The sequence below is a fragment of the Saccopteryx leptura genome, chromosome 1 (genome assembly GCF_036850995.1).
Source record: "Saccopteryx leptura isolate mSacLep1 chromosome 1, mSacLep1_pri_phased_curated, whole genome shotgun sequence".
Lineage (NCBI taxonomy): Eukaryota > Metazoa > Chordata > Mammalia > Chiroptera > Emballonuridae > Saccopteryx > Saccopteryx leptura.
The window spans coordinates 39,933,351-39,956,554 of record NC_089503.1 but is presented as its reverse complement, the minus strand read 5'-3'; the positions used below and the strand labels follow the sequence as shown (position 1 = coordinate 39,956,554).

Sequence of the window (23,204 nt, the reverse complement as noted above, 5' to 3'; positions counted from 1 at the left end):
TCTCTCCGTTAACCAACAGGCTGGACCTTCAGGGAGTTCAAAAAGAATAAAACAAAAACAAAAACACATATTTTGAGGCGAGAACTAGACTTATCTGCTTTTTTTTTTTTTTTTTCGGGATTAAATTCCATCCCAGACTGGCCAACTTTTTAAAAACTAAATAACAGTTTATAGACATCTTGGGAACTAATATGATATAAGTTTGGCATTATTGGCTTTCACTAGTATATCATTTTGTAAAACTTTAGTTAACATTATGGCTTTTGAGGGTTGTATCATCACACTAATTGAAACAATACAGAATTGTAGAATGAAGGAAATGCAAGTTTTTAAAAAAATTATTCAACTTGAATTTTGATCCATTGTTAGGAGAATGATACATATAAGAAATGATTAAAATGTACTGTATTTAGGTTATTCTTTTCCTAGGTCTAATTTTGTAAATTGGTATGTGTTAAACTTTTGCGTGTGGCCCGAATGGTCAGAAAAACAATTAACCAGATCCTTCTCTGTTGTGAGCAACTTCTCAAAAATAAGATGGGGCGTGGGAGGTAGCTGTGCCCCCTTCAGGCCACTAGGCGACCCTGGAAGAATCTGAAGACCCTTCCAGACCATCAGGCTCAGGTGGGCACTCTGCAGAGAGCTACCATTTCTTTTCTGCCTCAGAACAGGTGACTAATCCAAATGAACACACTGGTCCTGTGTGCTTCTCCATACACGTGGCCAGAAAGTTGGAGTCCTGGAAAGTTTGGAAAGGAGATTGCTATTTGAACTTCTCCACTGGGGATGGACTCTGATCTTGATCATTGGCTGACTATGGGCCCGAATCGTTAGTCTGAGGGTGCCCATGGGTAGTGAAGAGGAGATGCTAATTATTAGAAGGGTTGGCAATCTTGCTTGGTCTGTGTTCTGTGTCATAACTAAGTGGTTAGCCGTACAGCCTGATCTTCTTCCTCAAGGCTAGGTGCATTGAAAGAGTGGCTTGAAAAACAATAGATCATTGGAACATCTTGCTGATGGTATTTCTGTGGCTACAGTGGCATTTTATATCCTAAAGCCATTTTCATTGAACCATGGACAATAGCCCAAGGCTTCAAAGGGTGGAAAACAATTCCCTTAACTCTGTGCTTGCCCATGTCATAACATCACCATTTCCTCCCCCAAACGGTGCCCCATCTTAGAAAACCTGTCTCACTCACAGTCTAGAAGAGGGAGCTCAAAGAACTGCCTGCTTCCAGCCTGGTTACAGCTGCTTAATCCAATGTGGACACCCAGCCCAAGCCTTGCCCGCTGGAGGAGGAATTAGAGGGGGACTGGAAAGCTGGGGGAGGAGGAAGGGACATGCTTCTGTGTTTACTAGCTCTGTGCCATCTCCGAGCCCCTTTCTGTCCTTTGAGTCTTTGAATACTTATTTAATTCCTTAAATTAAATTTCCTTTGTTCATATAACTACTGTAGTTCCTATTTTCCTGATAGGATACTAAATGATACAGACAGAAATAATATAGATAGAAACAGAAATTGCCAAATTAGAGGAGAGATAGAACTTACAGTTAAGCAATAGCTCTGTGATAAAATCAATAAATAGACAAACCCCTGGAAACTTGTATTGAGATTGAGAGAGAAAGAGAAGGAGGTGATGTATATTTGTCTAAGCACAGGAAGGGAGGCTCAATTTATTTTCTGAAGTAAGCAAAAGATTAACATATTAAGTTAGCCCATAAGAAAAATATAGCTAGAGTTTCCCAATAGTGTCCCATAGAACACAATTCCCCATTATGGAAGTATTCCATTAATACGTATGACTTGAAAAATGTGTTTTGTGCTCTTGATAAATTACCATATTATATCTTCCCTTTGGAAATTCACAATGTACATTGGCATGTTTTTAAGGATCTCTGTAATAATAATTTTAAAAACCTTTCAGCTGAAGGTAATATGAAGATTGACAAGCCATGGTCTAATTCATTCACTTTAACATGAACATGCTAAACAGTCCATATTCAGGAAGCTTGGGGCTGGAGTTACGCAGATTGACATCATCCAGGGTATTCAGATCTTCTCCTGCCGGGCAGATGGCACTCTGAAAACAAGGGTTTTGCCCAATGCTTCTAACATCCTTAATAGAATTCTTGACATTCTTTAGACTTAGAGGTTGGGACATTATTTTTATAAACATTTCAATTAAAAACATGTTGCAGTAATTATTAAGCATTTCTGCTTTCCAAGCAGTTAAGACATTGAAAACAATCCAGAGAATCTCCGTGTAGAATTTGAATCTGATTCAAGCTGAGTGTTCTGCTGAGTATTGTCTATACAGGTTGGTAGAATGACTGTGTATGTACCTTTTATTATGCTGACATACTTTTTTAAAAAAAATTAAACCTAGTATCGTATAGATAGAGTGCAGAGCATTTACCTAGCGGCTGTAGCTGACGCAATGCTGTGAGAATACTCCAGCTCCCAGAACCTTCCTGGGCACATCCAAAAAGGAAGCTCGCTGGCTGTGCAGAAATGACTCAGCGCCAGCCGGGCAGCCCTCTGACCTTTTTTGGCCATTTGCTCTACCATAACATCCTATTGGCTGAACCCATCTACATAAGCTTGCTTACTTCCTGAATAAAGCGGATCTGCATCACTGAACCTGGTCTCCGGGGTCAGGTCTTTGCATCTCCGTCCTCCTCACCCCCATCAGGCCTTGTCCACTGTATTGTATGCAGGGTTGCTATTCTTTCCAGTGTTTATTCAACCTGACTCAGAAAACATTCTTAGTAAGTTATAATAATAATAATAAGAAGGACCTTTGTGCCAAACTAAGGAAGAAAATGTTGCTAGTTCAGGTTTTCTTTCCTGTTCTTACCACTGATGGAAGCATGCCTGCAGCCTCCCTTGTTGGACGGAGGACGGATAGAAGGTGTTAGAAGCTCTGGGTCATCAGAAACGCTTGCTAAGCTATGGAACAGTGTGCAGTGACTGGCTCTCTGGCCTGAGAGGTCATTTCCAGTCTTCCTGCTAAATATCTTTCCTGTTAGTGTTTATACTGAGCTAGTACCATAACTCGAAAATGAACGCAAATTTAAATGCAATGTTTTCCTCACAATTTGCACATTCATATTTTTTGGACTGCTAGTTTTTCTATTTAAACATTTGCCATTATGTTAGGAATATAATACACGAACGTGACATATGTGTAGTTAACCTAAATATACCAGTTTAGTATTTTATCTTTTCTTAGTCCAGTGTTGTACTGTTGCTTTTCACATATTCATGATTAAACACCCACAACATTTTAAGGCTATGTTGAAACTACACCAATAAAGCATTTCCTATCATAATTAAATTGAATGGCAGGCTCTTTTTGGCCAGTGAATAGTCGATGAGACTGGTATACTATTTACTACCACAGCCTACTATATAAATAATGCAGAATTAAATATTATTTTCTTGTAAAATATTAGCCAATGTTGTCATATTTTGCTCTACCTCCTTGGTTATGACCAAAAATATGTTGAGATATTGAAACCAATGTCTGGGTGTTTAAATATTTATCGGCAAATTATCTCATTATGTTAATGAGAATGTTTAATGCCTGTGTGGTAAATAGTAAAATATAATGACATAAAAGCCCCCTCCTGGCCCTGGCCATTTGGCTCAGTGGATAGAGCATTGGCCCGAAATACATATATCCTGGGTTTGATCCCTGGTCAGGGCACACAAGAGAAGCATCTGCTTCTCTTGCCCTCCCCTCTTCTCTCTCTCTTCCCCTCCCAAACCCAGTGGCTCAATTGGTTTAAGCGTAGGCCTCAGGCGCTGAGGGCAACTCTGCTGATTTGAGCATCCAGTCCAGGCAGGGGTTGCCATGTAGATCCTGGTCTGGGTACATGCAGGAATCTGTCTCATTATCTCTCCTCCTCTCACTTAAAAAAACAACAACAGGCCCTGGCCGGATGGCTCAGTGGTAGAGCGTCGGCCTGGCGTGCAGGAGTCCCGGGTTCGATTCCTGGCCAGGGCACACAGGAGAAGCGCCCATCTGCTTCTCCACCCCTCACCCTCTCCTTCCTCTTTGTCTCTCTCTTCCCCTTCTGCAGCCAAGGCTCCATTGGAGCAAAGTTGGCCTGGGCACTGAGGATGGCTCCATGGCCTCTGCCTCAGGTGCTAGAATGGCTCTGGTTGCAACAGAGCAATGCCCCAGATGGGCAGAGCATCGCCCTCTGGTGGGCATGCCGGGTGGATCCAGGTCAGGCGCATGCAGGAGTCTGTCAGACTGCCTCCCCGTTTCCAACTTCAGAAAAATACAAAAAAAAATAAAAATAAATAAATAAATAAAAAACAGTGCTTGGGAAGTGAGAACATAGAGGTAGTGAGTGTGTCTATTCTTTTGGGGATTATGTCTGGGACAGGAGATAACTGATGTGATCCGAATGGAGGATGAAGAATCACAGGAAATTTTTTTTCTTAAGTGAGAGGAGAGGAGATAGTGAGACAGACTTCAGCATGTACCCTGACTAGGATCCACCCGGCAACCCTGATCTGGGGCTGATGCTTGAATCAACCAAGCTATCCTCAGTGCCCGGGCCAATGCTCAAACCAATCAAGCCACTGGCTATGAGAGGGGAACAAAGAGAAAAGGGGGAGAAATAGATGGTCACTTCTCATGTATGCCTTAACTGGGGATCAAACCCAGGACATCCACATGCCAGGCTGATGCTCTATCCACTGAGCAAACCAGCCAGGGCCAAACTGCAGAAATTTTAAAAAGATGGGTGACTTGAACATACAGTCATGCTCCACTTAAAAATGGGGACACGTTTCTGAGAAATATGTTAGGTAATTTTGTCATTGTGCAAACATCAGAGTGTATTTATACCTGTCTAGAAGGTATAGTCTACTACACACCTAAGTTATATCATTATTCTATTTGTTTCTCTTTTATATAAAAATCCAGAGATAATCAACCTAGGGCTGGTAAGGTAGCTCTCTCCAATTCCTCAGGGACACAAGCTCCTTATAGCTTTGCCATCTTAAAGGTGTGTTCCCTATTCCATGGTCCAAGATAGAGTGCCAGCCAGCCATCCACATTCCAGGTAGTAGGATGGATGTCCCAGTAGAGCCCAAGCTCTATGTCGACCAGGTGTCCCTGATTCGACTTCCCCGTGCAGTGGGACACTCCTGCTTATCAGCAGGGCTGGCAGCCTCTTCGAGAACTACTCTTGAGGCGGCTATGAGGATGCTACTGATAAGTGCCAACACTCAGTGGTCCCCAACCTTTTTTGGGCCACGGACCGGTTTAATGCCAGAAAATATTTTCACGGACCGGCCTTGAGGGTGGGACAGATAAATGTGTCATGTTACCGAGACAAGCATCAAGATGTAAGTTATTTATTCTTTCTCTATGGACCGGTACCAAATGGCCCATGGACCGGTACCGGTCTGCGGCTCGGGGGTTAGGGACCACTGCCGACACTAACTGCCACCAGAGGAAAAGCACGAGATCAACACAGAGTTAGTTGCAACAATCACACAGACAGTTTATTACAAATCCTTTTGGCTTGCCTGAGTACAGCTTACGGGGGGTCCTGTCGGCGTGCTCCTCTTGGCTGTCTTTAGTCAGAGCTCCCATTCTCAGTGGAGTCTGGGCGACTACCACAGCAGGGGGCCCCTCAGCTTTAGTACCTTTTCTGGCCAATGCCTTCTAACAGGTGTCAATCTACAGGATTATAACGTCAAACCATCTTTTTGGGAGTCTCTCACAGGGAACCCCTTTTATGCTAATCTACTGAAATGTTTACATCAAACTACTTTTTAAGATGTTCTTATTTACATTAACTTACAAAGTTATGACATCAAGCCACTTCTTATCTATGTATAACTTCACACACACACTAACTGGGCCCTGCTCAAAAGTCAGAGTCTGTTTATCACATCTGCACCTACTATATTAATTCCTATCCAAATGGCATAACTTTATTTAATTTTAATAATTATTTTAATTACTTTTATATATCTTCCATATTTTTGTTTTTTATATATTTAATTACTATAACATTATATTACTACAACAATGGTGGAGAGGAGGAAAGAGAGACTCAGGGAGGTTTATGGAAGCTGCCATAGGATACCTCCCCTGACATTCCATTGGCCAAAACTTAGTCACATGACTAAAGTCTACCTGCAAAGAAGGCTGGGAAATACACATTATATTCTCAGCAGCAATGTGCTCCCACTAAATATTTCACTGCTTAGAAAGAGGAGGAGAGCTATGAGAGCAACCTACAGTCTCTGTCATTCTTTCACAGATTAGAGATAGCTTCATCTCCTGGGGAGAAGTCAGCAGCCACCAGCAGTGTATAAGCAGGAATCATTGCTGTTGTGTGTGAGGGTTTCTGTCTTGGGTGCAGTTGTCTGAATTCACCTCACCCGTTCTCTTCTCTAACGGCAGTACCACTCTTGCTCAGAACCCCCTCTGGCAGGTCTTCTGTGTGTTTGGCAGACCATCATTCGTGTCATGTATGATCTGCTGCAACAGGGTCTGGAGTCCTGTTGTATGATAGCACCCTGCCCTTCTAGAGGCTTTAGGAAGCTTGAATCGGTCCCTTCACCAATTTTCCCAAGAAGTGATGCAAGCAATGGGTTATTTCTTCTGTTTATAACTCAGGTAGTCTTTTTCCCCATGCGGCTTATTGGTGGTCCCTCCAGAAATATGGTACTGATTGTGCTATCATCTACAGAAATTTCTTAAAATTAAGGGCACATGAGTGGCATTTTCCCTACCTTCTGATAATAAAAATAAATTTTCCCCCTGTAATGGTTGATTTTTATTGATAATTTTAGTAGAAATTTTGTTGAAAGAGGGGACATTAAGCAGCTTAGGGCTTATTATCACATTCTTTATTCAGAATCCATCCTTTGTCTTTTTTACAATGTCACAGATTGTAATGTGGCAGGTCCCCTCCACGATGAGGCTGCCTCCAAAGTGGAGATATTAATATGCATAAGACTTTTTTAAAGAATTGGAATCACTTTCTTCAGGAACCTCGAGAAGAGATAAATAGCACAGTGCTTGGGGAAGTTTGGGCGATAAGAAATCATGAACCTGTTCAATTAACTTTAAGAAAAGGAGAATTTTTAGCCTGACCAGGCAGTGACGCAGTGGATAGGGCCTCAGATTGGGATGCAGAGGACCCAGGTTCAAAACCCTGAGGTTGCTGGCTTGAGCATGGGCTCCCCCAGCTTGAGCGCAGGCTCACCAGCTCGAGCACGGGGTCTCTGTTTGAGTGTAGGATCATGGACATGACCCCATGGTTGCTGGCTTGAGTCCAAAGGTCACTGGCTTGAAGCCTAAGGTCTTTGGTTTGAGCCCAAGGTTGCTGGCTTGAGCAAGAGGTCACTTGCTCTGCTGTGGCCCCCAGGTCAAGGCACATATGAGAGGGCAATCAGTGAACAACTAAGGTGGCACAATGAAGAACTGATGCTTCTCATCTCTCTCCCTTCCTGTCTGTCTGTCCCTAACTGTCCCTCTCTCTGTCTCTCTCTCTCTCTATCTAAAAAGAAAATAAAAGGGGAATTTTTGTAAGTGTGTGCATAACTGAATCCGCAACCAGGAAACTGCCAGTACCATAGTTACTGCTCTCTTGGTCTCTCTCTTATGCGCCATGCGGTTTCTGATCATGATGTTGCTGCTTCTGTCCATGTCTGACTCAGTCTGTGACCTCTCTATCAACTGGCTTCCTCCTAACTTTAAGTGTGCCTGTAGTCCCTAGTAGATACCCCAGCCCCACGTCTGCCTGGATATTTTTCTGCCCAGCTCTAGTGGCTACTGTCTGTTCTATTCAAATTCCCAAAGGAAGTATCTGATTGGCCCAGCTCAATTTTGCTAGCAAGCTTTTTAAGCATAAGTGACCAGTTACTAGACAGGATATTCTCAAGTTCAAGGCCATGTCAGTTTACATCAGCCGAGGTTTAGAACAGGGTGGGAAGCATGTGGTACCTAACGTGACTGTTTAGGGCTGTAGCTTCCTCTGGGCGTGTCTGCAGCTGACTTTAACCTATGTGTCATTAGGACAGCTCCACATTCGTTGTCTCCCTTAGCCAGCAAGAATAAATACCAGCCTCCTTAGCCAAGCATTCAAGGGTTCACACTCTTAAATGTGCCCACCTTGTCAATCATCCCTCCTACTCCCACCCTCTTTGCCAGCCTGACTGAGCTGCTTACTTTGCCCCAAAACCCACCACAGGTTTTCTTGCCCTCAGGCCTGTCACCACTCTCTGATGACCTTGCCCTCCTCTACCTCAGCCATCCTTCTAAGGCCAGCTGAAATTGCTATGTTTCTATACAGTAGCAGATATTATTTGTTGAGCATCTACCATGATTTAGGTATTCTCCTAACTACTTTACATACATAATCTCATTTAATCCACCTCCTTGTCCTTCAATGTAGGCATCATGAACCCCATTCTACAGGTAGGCAACACCAGGCTCGGAGATGTTGAACTACTTATCCAAATTCATGCAGGAAGAGTCAATGTTAAGATTCCGAATCTAGGGTCTGCCTGACTTCAAAGTCCATTCTTTTTCTGACACTATAAAGAATTTCCTGGTGACTTGAACCCACGGTTTTCTTGCTCTCCTCTGAATAGTATTTGATGTCTGCTCAGAATGACTAATTTGACCATTATCATTTCCTGTGTATTGCCCAATGCACAGTGCAGTCCCAGGCAATGAGTACTTTTCCTACTAGCCACAGGATTTTATGATGTTCCACTAGACGTTCAAGATTAAAAACTTGTTTATAATTATCCAAGGCTCAAACCTAATTCTGTTTTACATATAGAGAACAAGTAATCTTTCACAGTTTTAACCAGGAATGCAACAACCGTTGTTAAAAACACACACAAAAAAAGACAATTATACTTTGTTTAGCTTGTCCTTTGGCCAAGAATTTTTCACCATTTCAGAAATTCCACCCACTGATAGCACCCATGGTTGTGGTATTTGAGTCTCTAACAAAATACAGCTATGTTGAACTGCTTTTATAGCTAGTGCATTTTTACCAATTCTATCTATGGATGAACATTTTTGAACTCTCGTAACTACTAGTTTAAGTTTCCTCAAGCATTTACATATTGAAATATGTGCTGTTTTATTATGAATTATTTTCCTTTTATTTTTCCTTTATATCCTGATAGAGCACACATTGCTTTTTTGAAATTATAGATGTAGGTAGACTATCTCATGTATGATAACAGCTATAGATAGTTTCAGTACAGTCAGAGGATGTTCACACTGGCTTGAGGGAAGAAGTGGACTGAGAGGCAGAGCTCTGAGCCCTGGGGGACAAGGGCCAAGTCTCCCCCTGGCTTGGCTTCCCAGGACTCCCGGTGGAGCTCTGCCAACTTTGGAAGGGGGTGCACATTTGTGGAATCTAACCAAGAGCAGGAAGGTGGCTTTACACAAGCCTGCTAGCTGCTAAAGATGTGGGTGAGGAAGGACCTGAGTCTCAGAGTTCACTCCTGCTTGAACATGGGATGGACATGTGCTAAGTCCCTGGCTCCTGAACTCGCCCTTTGGCCTCACACTCCCGAGCTTTGACTGTTTCTCCACCTGAAACCTCCTTTCCAGCCCTAGCCAATCTCCTCAAGGACAAATACAACTTTACCTTTTCAGATACAATTCAAGAGGATTTTCCTGATCCTATCCTCTTTCCTCGCTACTCTTCAAAATTGAATTAATATTCCTTTCCTCTGAACTCCCACGGCAATTGGCATGTGCCTCTTCATGGCATAGTGGATTTTTTTTTAATTTTTTATTATTTTTTTATTTATTCATTTTAGAGAGGAGAGGGAGAGAGAGAGAGAGGAGAGACAGAGAGAGAGAAGGGGAGAGGAGCAGGAAGCATCAACTCCCATATGTGCCTTGACCAGGCAAGCCCAGGGTTTCAAACCAGCGACCTCAGCATTTCCAGGTCGATGCTTTATCCACTGCACCACCACAGGTCAGGCAGGCATAGTGGATTTTTAAAAACCACGTCTTAGAATTGTCTATAGCCCCACTGTCCTACCCAAACAGTGAGTTATTGGCCATGGAGATCTGTTCCTGCCTCATTTTTATATAGCCACACATAGCACAGGACCAGGCACAAAGTAGATGTTCAATAAATGGTTGCTGAACGACTAAGCAAGTTACTGAAAAGCAGTTCTGCTTTATGAAACTGAGAGGAAAGATGTTTCAGAATCCTGGACTCTTTACAGTGGTGGGTTAGAATTGGTGCAGGATTTCTTTTGAACAGCTTTTCCTAGTACTTTGCCTCAGGGAGCTTTGTGCTAATGCTACAGGGAGGACAACCAGAATTGTGCACAAACGCACATTCTTGTTAAGAGAAAGAATGCTAATGTGCTCAGTGGGGCAGCCTCCCCTCTAGCCTCCAACACTGCTAATTTTTGAAGATCCACACACTAAACAGCATGTTGATCAAATCCCATGTGGTTTCACTAAGGAAGTGTTGCTGGTGCTAAATATTTCAAACAGACCTCAGAGATGGTCTACTGAAAGTTTGTGTATTCTATCAATAATATTTCAGTGGAAATGCTGGAGGGATAGAAAAGGAAGAGGAGGTAGCCCTACTGTCGGACTCATTTTTCTCTTTCTGGCTAAATGGATGTCTCAATCTTTCTGGAAAAGGAGAAGGGGAGCAAAGTGTCCACATTGTTTATTTCACATAGTGAAATTAAAGGTGAGCAAGGAGTATAGAATAAAAAGAGCAATAATAAAAAGTTTCATGTAATTTCCTTCCCAAGCATTCTCATGCCCATTGCCCCATTGACCTTAACACAGTGCTTGGAGGTCACATTCATTTCCACTCCATTATTTGAAGGAGGAAATATAACAAATTGTGTCTACCTGGGACACTTTTACGAGCTGGGTTGTAGGTATGAAGGAGGAAGTAGTGTCCCCTTAACTGAGCAACCAGTTTAGAAAGAGCAGGATGGAAGGTGGGAACTGTCCATCAGAAGCAAAGGACTAGCATAAAAGGGCAGTTTAGAATCTAGCAAATCAGAGAAAGAACATAGGAAAAATAGAGTAATCATATAGTAATAAAATCTGCCTTTTATTGAGCTCTGTTTCCTCCTGAGCATTATGCTAAATACTTTACATACATGATCTGTTTTAATCCTTGAAAAAAAAGAGCCTATGAGATAGATTATTGTTAGCCCTATTGTATAGATGAGAATATGTGGCTCAGAAAGGCAAGTGACTTGCCCAAGGCCCCACAAGTGAGTAAGCAGTAGAGCTTGGCTTCAAATCCAACTTGGTACAGCTCTAAAGCCATGCTCTTCTGGGGCTCTGAGGACAAGCATGCCCAGTGTCTTCATGTCTTTGTTTTTTCAAAACCAAAAAAGACAAACTTTTTTCATTCACAGAAAAAAAAAAAAAGTCTCCTGCAACCCAAATAAATAAACCTATACGAAGAGCCGGACAAAGGCCAGAGCCGCTGGGGGTTGGCCTTCACCTGCAGAAGAATGAGCAGAGATTCTCCTGGGGACTGTTGGCCCCAAGTTTTTTTCTCCTTGTTTTGGAAAGAAGCTTGGCTGTCAGGCTTTGATTCAGAACAGGAGTGCATTCAGAAGCATCCTCTGGCGAGGCTGGGAAGCTGCTCACATCCCCGGAAAATTCAGTGGGAGAAAAAGTTTATGGAAGCGAGTAGGAGTTTATTCAACAGCGTCTGAGGCCTTTCAGAGCCATGAGTGAGTGTCTATAAAGGGGCAGTCAAGCATAGGCTGGGAATTATCTCTGTTGGGTGCCTACCTGTGACAGGCGCTCAAGAGCTGCTAAGAGGCTCATTCAGTGCCCAAGGGACAATGGCCAGTGGGGACAAACAATTCGGAGGAGTCTATCATTCTGGTGGTGTTATCTTTAGCACTGAATAAAACCGGAGTTCCCCCTTTCTGCCTCCTAGTCAGCACTATTTTTAGGAGTCAGTGGTACTTTTCAACTCTCTTTCACTATTTTTCAACAGGTTCACAAGGGCACGAAGTGCAGTATATAAAAAGAGGATAATGACTTGACTTGAGTGCAGGAAAAGGCCCAATGAACAGGGCAGCCAAGCTTGCCAGCATTAGAATAGATGAAAGTTTGGAGAAGAGTCAAGAAGAAATGGCATTGTCTGCATCGAGAAACTCCCCATTTTACATACAGTACTTCTGAGACTCTAAAGTAGACTTTCTGAAGTTCAAAGTTTAGAGAAGAAAGAGGCAACTTTGAACAGTTTTGAGTGAGAAGCTGGAATAATGCTGGGGGCCTCCTCAGCTGAAGTGTTCACAGTGTCTCGTGTGTGTCTTTACCACGCGGGCGCTGATGCCTCAGCAGTGTTGGTGGTGCTGGCTTAACGGCTGTGTCGGGTGTGTGACTGCACAGGTGCTTAGATGGGCCCTGCACTTGTTTTAATGCTCTGCCGTAGCCATCTTGAAATTCTTAATAATGCTTAAGAATTATTCTTAATTCTTAATTTTTTTTCTTTTGAGCAAGGGACCCCACGTTCTCGTTTGGTACTGGGCCCAGCAAATTATGCAGCTGGTCCTGGATCAGGGAGACAAAGAGCTGTCACGTTACTCAGTCCCAGGCACCAGTCCTTTGCTGTGTCAGAATTCTATGGGGAGTTAAAAATATAATTTATATTATACAAATCCCTAAAATATACAGTCAGTCCTAAGTTTTTTGGTTTTGTTTTTATTATTTTTTTGCTTATGTTTTCATTTCATGTGTTTCTGTTATAGGGAGAGAATTGACGCTGAAAAAAATTTTTTTAATGCATGCTACTTTAAAATACCCCCAAGGAGGGAGCAGTCTTTGTCCAAACCTGTGTCTGTGTTCACTGATTGATTCTGTGTTCCATATTCCTCACGAGACTCCTTGGTCAAGAGTCCCTTTGAGATGCCAGGGCCAGAGGCTCAGGAGGAAGTAAGGTCCCTACTGATGTCCAGCGGGACTTGGATTCATCTTGGGGAGACTTTTTCTTGGTCTGCTGGGTATGGAGAACGGCAAAAGAAAAATCAGCCTTCTTGTCTCTAATGAACAAAGACCACATGTAATGCCAGTTATTTCATAAGCCCAATCACGGCCCCAAAGTTGGCGACGGCCCGAAGTGAAACAACAATCGTGGGATTATAAGAGAGATAAACGTTAATGCTTTTGGACAAGGCCCTGCTCAAAATAAAAATGATGCATTAATGACATTTTACCTCACTGACGTTGGATCTCGGGGTCGAAGAGAGATATCATGCCAAACTATGATATATAAATTTCCCACCCTCTAATATTTTCCTAACTTTAAGAGGAAATTATTAACAGTAATAATCATGACAACGGACATAGGACACAACCTGGGATGATGGTCACAGATGTGGCTTCTAATCTCTAACCTCCCTGATCCTTGGTTGCTCTGTCTCACAAAGACAGAGATAACATGTCCTACACCCCAAGATTTCTGGGAGCCTCAGACTTGGCTAATGTGTGCCTAGACCTCTTGAAAGTAGATAACCTTGTCATAAAGGGTTAAAGGCAATTTTCAGCATCCCAGACTCTATTATTTGGACACAGAGTCCTTCCGACCTCTGTCTCCTCCCACTGTCTCTTCCTACTGAAGCCTCTCATTCTTGCAGTGCCAGGGGAGCATACACGGGCCCCACAGCTGGAATGGCCTGGATCCTGCGGGAACTGGGACCTCTGTGCAGGAAGGGGGGGTGCAGGCCCCCTCCCAAACCCAACACCTTGTCACCTTCATGAGCCAGTTGTCCCAGCGGTCATCACTTCCTCATTGCCAGAGTGTTACCCCACAGATGGAGGACCCAGCCTGTGGGAAAGAAGAGACCATGACTTATCGGAACATATGGTTTCTTAATTCAAGTTAAAATGTCTGAACCCTGTTGCATCTGGTGCCATTTTAGTTTGTTAAAAATGCCACACAAGGCTGTGACTAAAGGGGAAGAAATGGAGGAAAATACAGTTATTACACACTCAAGAGCCGGGTTTTGCGGCTCATTACCCTGTGGCCTCCGTGACTAATTAGGTTTTGTCACTGTTGCTGGGTCATTATGCCTTAATTTTTTTGCATAGTTATTCAGCCGTCACTTGAGGAAAAATGAAGTAGAGAAATACCCTTCTCTGTCTCCCCTCCTCTGAATCACTCAGGCTAAAAACCTCTCCGCGCAGAAAGTACCCGAAACTGATGAAATGATCATTTTGCCACAAAGGGACAAAGAAGTGTTAGTGGATTAAAGAGGCGCTTCTTTATCTGATGGCAAAGACCTCATTGAGGAGCGGAGGGCACAATTCAGTGGGGAAGATCATTAACTTTGAAGTCAGTCATCCAAAGATAATGTTTGTCCCTTTGCTTCCTTTGTTGCCCCGCTGGCCTTAGCAACCTCTATTTTTTACCTCACCCTTGAAAAACTGGGGGAAAACGCATACTAAAATAAAGGCCTTCGGTCTTCTGCAGGCTGGAGGCCTAGGTTAATTTTTGCTGGCAGCAGAGGAAATTGAAGACACCATGGTATTAGCTCAGTGGGGCTTGTGTTGGGTCTGGGATAGTAAAAGGACCCATGGTGAGAGGGGAGACATTGCTGTCAATCATGGGGTGGGACACCACAATGGCTGGTAATTGGCGTGGGTCCACCTTCTACGTCTGTCCCGCTGAGCCTGCAGCCCCCGGCCCACTCTTGAGCCCCATCACTAACAAGTAAACAATTTATCAGGGTTAGGTCTCCTGCGGGTTGCCCCATCACACGCTCCATTCAGCCCCGGTAACCCCCCCAATCCCCGTGCCAGCCCCGCCACACACACAAAAATTTACGTACACCGTGCAATTTGGGGCAGACGCACCATGTAACAACAAATTTACAACAGGCCTACCATGAAAATGGCTGTGTCAATATAGCTGCAAACTGGGGTAGCAGAGCAGCTGCGTCGGGCCAGAGCTGGTGGCCCCCAGAGGATGTCAGGGGGAGAGGGTCACAGGCATCGCATCATATCAGAGCTAATTATGACCCCTGCGTTTTTGACACAGTAACTCACACAGATGTTCACTAGAATCAATCAATGTCTTATAAATAGCCTAGCCATTTTAATGCCATTCTCTGGATTTGTTTGTTCTAAGTTCATTTTTTGAATGGGTTGTGGTTCTTCAGGAACCAGAGTGTAGGGCTGTGGCCTGTGATGGAGTTGGCTGTTGTAGAGAAAATAGGGCACTAGATGGTTTGGAAACCCCAGCTCTGTCACTTTCACCAGAGGTGTGACCTTGCTCAAGTTAACAGTTTCTTGGACCTGATGGGCATGCTTTGTAGACTGAATGAGATTTTTAGGAGCAATATGTCCAGTATGATATATAATTCTATATAAAGAGGGAAGTAACATTTATTGAGCATGTCCTACATGACATGCATTATCTCATTTACTCCCCAGCAACCTCAGAGAGGAAATGTCATCTACCTTTTACGAATCAGCTTACGTGAAGCTTCAAAAAAAGGTGGGAGGGAGCAGATGATAGGTACCAGGAATGCAATTTAAAGCCAAGTCTGGGTGGGGGGGGGGGTGTTGGGGGGGATGTTTTCGGTACCTTGACGTTTGGATTCTGTGGACTGGATGAGAAAGAAAAGTAAGGAGGAGGCCCTGGGCGGGTAGACCAGCGGATAAAACATCTATCAGGCACACCAAAGGTTGCGGCGCCACCGGGTTAGGGCACCCAGGAGAAGCAGTCAATGAGTACATAACTAAATGGAGCTAAGTGAAACAAGGAGTTGAAGATTATCTTTCTTTCTCTCTATTAAATCAATGGAAAATTAAAAGAAAAAGATTTTGGAGGGGAAGCCATCTACAGCTGTCCTCTATAGTCCAGGGACTCCAGTAATCTGCGTGGGAAGGACCGGTGTCCAAGTCCGAGGGCACGTGGAGCAGAATGTAATGGATTCTGAATTGACACATAGTATTGTAGGAAGTTATCTTAAACCTCCAGAAAGATTGTTTGTTCCATCATTCACCCGGAATGATGAATTATCTCAGAAAAACCACTCTGTGACCTTTAAAGTCACTGCTCCTAAAATGCTTCATAGTCCTAATAGCCAAGCTCTTGTTTTAGCCTTAAAAACTCTTCAGGAAAAGATTCATCATTTAGAGTTAGAGAGAACACAAGCTGAAGACAACCTGAACCTTCTTTCCAGAGAAGCAGCGCAGTATAAATAGGCCTTGGAAAATGAGAGGAATCTGGTACACCAGGACCTGATAAAGCAGAAAAAAGATATAAGTATACAATTAAGCTCAGCTCAGTCTTGCTGTATACTCCTAGAGAAGCAACTAGAATATACGAAGAGAATGGTTGTCAATGTAGAGCGAGAGAAGAATATGATCCTAGAACAACAGGCTCAGCTTCAAAGGGAAAAAGAACAAGATCATATGAAGCTGCAAGCAAAACTTGAAATGCTTCATGTCTTAGAAAAAGGATGTTTTAAACTTGCAACAACTCAGAAAATTCCTGAGGACAAGATTAAATATTTAGAGGAAAAACTTAAGGAAGAAGAACATCAGCATAAGCTATTTCAAGACAAAGCTTCAGAGCTTCAAACTGGGCTTGAAGTCAATAGAATTTTAATGACTTCCATATCAAATCCAAAACGATTTAAGGAAAAGAAGAAATCTTCAAAGAAAATGAAGTGTTTAAAAAGAGGACCACCTCAGCACATTTATTCAAAGTTTGGATCAGTGCCGATGGTGACTGAGAAGTCTGCCAGTGCAAGTATGCAAAACCTTCTGCTGATGATACAGCATTATAGGCAACATAGTCTTCAGAAACCTGCTGAAGTTACTGAGCCTAGTTGTCTCTATAAGCCTCTTAGAACAACTTCCCAGTGGAAAGCTGTGCTTCCTGACTCAGAAAATTCTGTTTCCATTGGTGACAATTTGTCTGAACTTCTGATGGCAATGCAAGATGAGCTGGACCCAAATGACTGTAGAGCACCAAGAACTATTGAATCAAATGAAGGAAACTGAAAGCCATTCAATCTGTGAAGATATAGAATGTGAACTAGAGCATTTAGTCAAGAAAATGGAAATTAAAGGAGAGCAGATTTCCAAACTAATGAAGCAACCTGGACTTGTTATCTTTGAATATATGTATCCTGATTTATTGATGTCACCCCATTAAAAAAATAAAATTAAAAAAAAAAAGACAGTGTTCATAAACTGCAGCAAAAAGTTCAGAACTCAAAGATGAGTGAAGCTTCAGATGTTCGAGAAGATAGCAGCCCTCAACGATCAAAGAACAGAAAAAACAGCCCCAGAAAAAGTTTCCTAAATAATTCTCTTCAGAAGAACAGAAGCTTTCATCTAATGCAAGTCCATAATCTTCAGATGAAATTGAGAAGAGATGATATCCTGTGGGAACAGTAACACTATAGCAAACTGCCACCTTAAATGAGTTCTGTCAATGAGATCTTGAATTGTCTAAAATGGCTTTAATATATCTTTATGAAATTTTGAATTTTGGTTTTAGCCTCTATAAAGTGTCAAGTTGTAGTATTTTTTTATAAATAAATTTTTATTAATGTTAATGGGGTAACATCAATAGGTCAGGGTGTATATATTCAAAGAAAAAAAAAACCAAGTCTGTCTGTCTAAGATTGATTCTATTTCTAGGCATTCTGTTAGGGACCAGAAATACCTAGGGAATTTTAAACACACAATCTCATATTCAGATTGATAAAACACCAGTCTGCCTCCTGGAAGGTATTCCTTTGGAAGATTGGGTTGGGGAGGAAAGTTCCTCTAAGATGGACAGAGTTTGTGAATACAAGGCTTTTTTGTTTTTCTATACAAAAACCAATTCCATCAAAATCCCCAGCACAGGCCACAAGCCCTACGCTCTGGTTCCTGAAGAACCACAGCCCATTCAAAAAACGAACTTTAGAATCAACCGTTTTTGAACACCCTGTCATTGATTTTTACTATAAAATTTGTATCCAATTCAAGACACCCTCAAATATTGGAGATACCAATATTTTATGTGCCACCAAGAAAAAAAAATTCTGCCATTTATAGGACTTATCCTCATTTGAGAGAGATTAAAATGTAGAACATTGTGTATTATAGAATCAAATACAGCCCTGGCCTGTGGACTCAGTGGATAGAGTGTTGGCCCGGTGTGTGAATGTCCTGGGTTCAATCCCTGGTCAGGGCGCACATGAAAAGCAACCATCTGCTTCTCTTCCCTTCCCTTTCCCCCTTCTCTCCCTCCTCCTCTCCCACAGCCAGTGGCTTGATCGGTTCGAGCACTGGCCCTGGGCGCTGAGGATAGTTCAGTTGATTCAAGCATCAGTCCCAGATGGAGATTGCCAGGTAGACCCAGTCAGGGCACATGTGGAGTCTGTCTCTCTATCTCCCTTCCTCTCACTTAAAAAAAAAAGAATCAAATACGTGTACTTCAATCTCAGCATCATCAGCCTGGTGAATTTTCCCATATTCTTCTTGGAAAAAGCAATGACTCAATTTGCTGTGTCTCATCTCTTTCTCAGAAGCCAGGGGTCTGGGCTGTGACCCAGCAGCCTCTGTATAAACAGCAAAAGACTAAGTGAGTGAATGAAATGTCTGGTATTTTCACCTATTCCCAAAGGAACACAGAAACCACACTTTGGGGAGGAATAGTTTCTGTCCCATCTAAGTCTCCAGGTCCTATTTTATACTTTTACCCTAAGATGAAGGAGTTTGGACCAGAGGGCTGCTGTCTAATGTTTCCGGTTGGAAGTCTGGTTGATCCTGGTTTCCTGGAGTCTTTGTGTGGCGTGGCTTGCTGAGCTAAGGGTGGAGAAAGGGAGAGGGACAATCTCCCCAGCCAGGAGTCTCAGCACCATTGTCTGCTCTTGCAGCTGAGACAAAGGAGCAATTTTGTGCTAATCATTGCACATGAAATGAGCATTCTTTACAAATTTTACCTCTTTCACTTAGAAACCCAATATATGAGGGGTGCCTGGGCTGTCTCACCCCTCAGTGGAGGAGGCTCACAGCTGGTGGCCTTGGTCAGGAATTTTGCAGGCTGAGAAGGACATGACAGAAGGCACCTGCCCTTGCAATCTCTTCAGTCTGTCCTTCAACTTGGAACCCTATGCATTTGTGGGCAGTGTTGCAGCAGCTTTGTGGAATGAAACTAATATACTCACCTATTTGAGGACAGTATGGTCCATACTGGGGGTTAAGGGGAAAGGAAAGTAGAAAAGAGCCTGCATTAACCAGATCTATGCAAGGCAGCGGTATAGGGAAGACGTCCAGAATAAGGCAAGTTCTTTGAAAAAACAAAACACTTAGACAAGCTGTGGTGAGCACTCTTAGCCCTTCACAAAGTGTCCCCCGTCAACCTCCTACAACTTCCTCAAGCTTCCCAGGCTCCTGAGCTCCTGCCCAGCAGGCTGTGCGCTCACCTGATTCCACATCTCTGCCCTTGCCCCTGTGGCTTCTATTGCCAGCAGCCTCTTCATTCATCTGCCCTGTCTACTTCCTTTCCGTCTGTCACAATATTCTGCATTCTCTTCGTGTTCTGATTCAAATGGCCCCTCCTACTCCATGCAGCCTGTCCTGATTTCTTTTGTCAAGAGAAACATGGTCTTTACCTCCTGTTAAAAGACAACCTGGACATATTACATTTTTTTTAAGTTTATTTGAACAAAAATCCATTCAAATGGGATAGTGCTAACCTTGACGTGGTTAGGAGTACTCTGCCAAAAGGAGCTAGGGGAAAGGCTTTTATAAAGGAGATGCAGATGCCAAGCCAAAAAAAAAATATATATATATATATATATTTAATTGGCTACAGCTTAAAGCTGAGATGGCTATTTCTGATCATCCTTAAGTATTGCTTTTATTACCTTGAGGCATTTATAGGTCTCCAATTACGTAGTTGCCATGACATTAGAACTGCCTCAGTCTAATGGCTTCCTTGTTTAATTAATTTAGCATTCAACCCCAGTGGCACTATCTTAGAGTTCTTGTCATGCCTGGTGTGGTAGTCACTTTGTGTCACTTCATGCATCTAGCTTAGGCCTGCCAGGTACTCACGGCAGGTTGCCGTGGCCTGCAAAGGGCTGTATCTGGGAAGAAGACCCCCCAGGAGGCAAGGGAGGACACTAGAGGACAGACACAGATATAGTAAGTAGATTCTTACAATAATAGTTCACAAGACTGAACACAGCACAATTTTTATAGCTCTCTTGAAATAAAAAAAGTGCGTCTTTAATGCTGAAAAATAGGAGAGCAGAAAGAAGTTTGTAAAAATCGCCATAATTCTACCACACAGAAACATCGAAAATTAACATATCAGGCTTTTCCCCTTAGTTTCTTTCTCCTATGAGTATATATTTTTCTCTTATTAATATAACTTAAACTGTTTCCTATTTATTAAATTTTCTTCTACAATTTTTTTTCATTTTTTTTAATCATGGAAGAATTTAAACCTATAAAAAAGTGGAGAGAACAATATTATGAATTCCCATAGTATAATAAAATACAATGGATCAATATGATAGTGAATTAACATATTCCTTTGCCCTCTGTATTCCTTTTAAATTGTCACTATATCTCAAACCGTGGTCCTGAGCTGGCAACATCAACACCTGGGAACTTACTGTCAATACAGATTTTGGGGCCCCATCCAGACCTATCAAATCAAAAGCTTTGGTTGAGGGTCCCGGCACAGTGTGTTTTATCAAGCACCTGGTGATTGAAATGAACCCTAGAGTCTGAGAGCCACTGAACTAGATGTTTGAACAGACTAAGGATTGATTTTCTGGCATGATTTCTCCCTAGGAGGTGTGGTGTACTTCCACCAGCAGGCACATCCTGGCGGATTGACTCCCTTTTTGTGGTGTGTGTAACCATCAAAGATCATTGCCTAGAGTGTGAAGTTTGTCATCCTCGGCACTAATGACATTTTGAGTCAGTCCAGTCTTTGTTGTGAGGGACTGACCTGTGCATTTTCAGATGTTTAGCAGCATCCCTGCCACTACCCAATAGATGCTATAGCACCCCTTCCCCAGGTAGGACAATCCCCTAACCAGCATAATTTCCTCATTTGAGAATCGTTGCTCTAAACTCATTATTTCTTTAGGGTTTGCAAAATGTTGATATTCTAAATATATTACACAGTCTTCACTTACTAGCTGATGCACTTTTATAAACTTCCCTTTAGCAACTGATGGATTAAGGTGAGATGCAGTCAGTCCTATGAGAAAGGCAGGATGGGTGCTTACTCCTTTTTCTTTATGTACCAGTTTTTTAAATGATGAGTTGTTTCCCTAGGATCTTCCAAAGATTGCACATAAAGTTTTGCTTTGGAATCTTTTATCACTTTGGATTATGGATTTAATCATACTGAATGTGTTCAATTCATTTAAATGGCTGCAGGAAAAATAAGAATGTATTGGAAAGTCAGGGCAAGTGGTATTTGCAAATCAGACCAGCAGTAGTAAACACAAAGAAGACTGGTCCCAGGTGACACACTGTGACATATTCTGTCATTACTTTTTCATTCTTTCAGCGAACACATATTGAACCCCATCTCCCTGTCAAGGCCTTTGTTAAGTGTTTGAAATGGCCTGCTGAGGAAGAGGTTATTGTCTCTCACGGGCAGAGTGACCAGATAATTTCTTAGGGAAATGAGGACACTTTTAAAAGTGAAAAGGAATGCTATTAATAATGACACTGAGTCAACAGGCATAAATTGGGACCATCTTGGGCAAACTGATGGAGATTAGACTATCCTAGAGGGACCTCCCCCACTGGCCTGTGTCTCAACAGTAGGACCCAAACCCTGGGTTTGGTATGACTGTTTAGGACTGGAGGATACTCATCCAGGTAGCCAAGTGACCAAGTCACAGGGAAGAAGGCAGAAGCCAAGTTATCAAACCTCGACAGCCCAAGGTCAGGACTAGATAAGCACAAACAGAGATGATGCTTGAGTCCCACACTTTAGATTAAGGTTCCCTGAATACCTTAGATTAAGAGGTTGAAGGTCAGAATTTATTCTAAAGATTGGCACAAAGTTATGGCTAAGGTAGGCACTAGACGACGACAGCGGTGGGTCCAGGAGGCTCTGATGGGTGATGTACCGGTGGCTCTTCTGCCCCTCCTTGAAGGCAAACTTCTCAGAGTCATTGGATCTCTTCCTCTTTGTCCCCGGGTGCCATTCCTAGAGAGTCCAAAATACAGGGTTCAGTGGATTCTTATACCTTGTTCATGTAAGGATCGGAAGGGTCCCTAAACTATTTTAGCCATCTCTAATTCTTGAATGGCTCTCATTTCACCAACAAGAGCCCATTTTCTAACATGTATATTATTTTTCAGGATACTAGTTTTACTAGTAATGTCCTCTTTTTGACACCCAGTATGCCAATTAGCAATAGGTGAACTATTGCCCAAGAATGCCTTGGTCCTCTCTGGAGTGTATCATTTCTGAGATAGCATTAAGCTGACCACTCCTGGCTAGCATATTCTTGACAACCTGTGAACTGACCAGACCACCCCCTGGAGTTATAGTTTAAACTGCCTGGCTCATCCGTACTATCGCACAATTATACTAGAGTATGATAAGGCACTGCAGACATTGTAACCCCATCCTGATGACCATTAAACTGAGCTATCTGTCAGGAGAGATTCCAGAATAATGGAAGAGAGAGGCAGGAGTCTTCACCTAATAGGTTTATATGCTAAGCTCTCATTTTGCTTCTCAGAACCTCAGTTTTCCTCATCTAGAGTGGGGATAACTATATCAGCTAAAGCTAACAAATACAAGATTGTTGGAGTTCAAGGGAAATGTAAATTGTCACCCTCTCTTTGTGTCTCTCTACTGACCTGTCCCGAGGTTCTCAGAATCTCCTAATTCAAGTTCATTTAATCATTGAGGCTCTGTAAACTCGGATAGTGAGAGAAGAGGTTTAATCTCCAGTTCAGACTCTCTATGATACCTGACTGTGGTGAAAAAGGAAATTAAGCAGAATTTTTGTTTTACTAATACAGGACTTAATATCCATATAGTTCAAAACATCCTGGAGTGTTCCTGACTTTTTTTTCTTTTTTTTCAGATTTCCTCTGAATGTTGAAAAGGCCTGGTTTGAGCTTTGGCTTGGAAATTAAGCCTTACTAATTAACATTTGCCTAATCCCCCCTGTGGGTCCAGG

The 23,204-nt window shown here is 42.6% G+C and overlaps 1 protein-coding gene across 1 annotated transcript; it reads left to right on the top strand.

The window, feature by feature from the left end:
• The first annotated feature begins 15,951 nt into the window (after window positions 1–15,951).
• LOC136388746 (centrosomal protein CEP57L1-like) lies at window positions 15,952–17,433 on the top strand. Its single transcript, XM_066360553.1, is given in 3 exon segments — window positions 15,952–16,983; window positions 16,985–17,132; window positions 17,210–17,433. Coding segments are annotated over 3 exon segments (1,404 nt in total).
• Window positions 17,434–23,204: the final 5,771 nt, after the last annotated feature.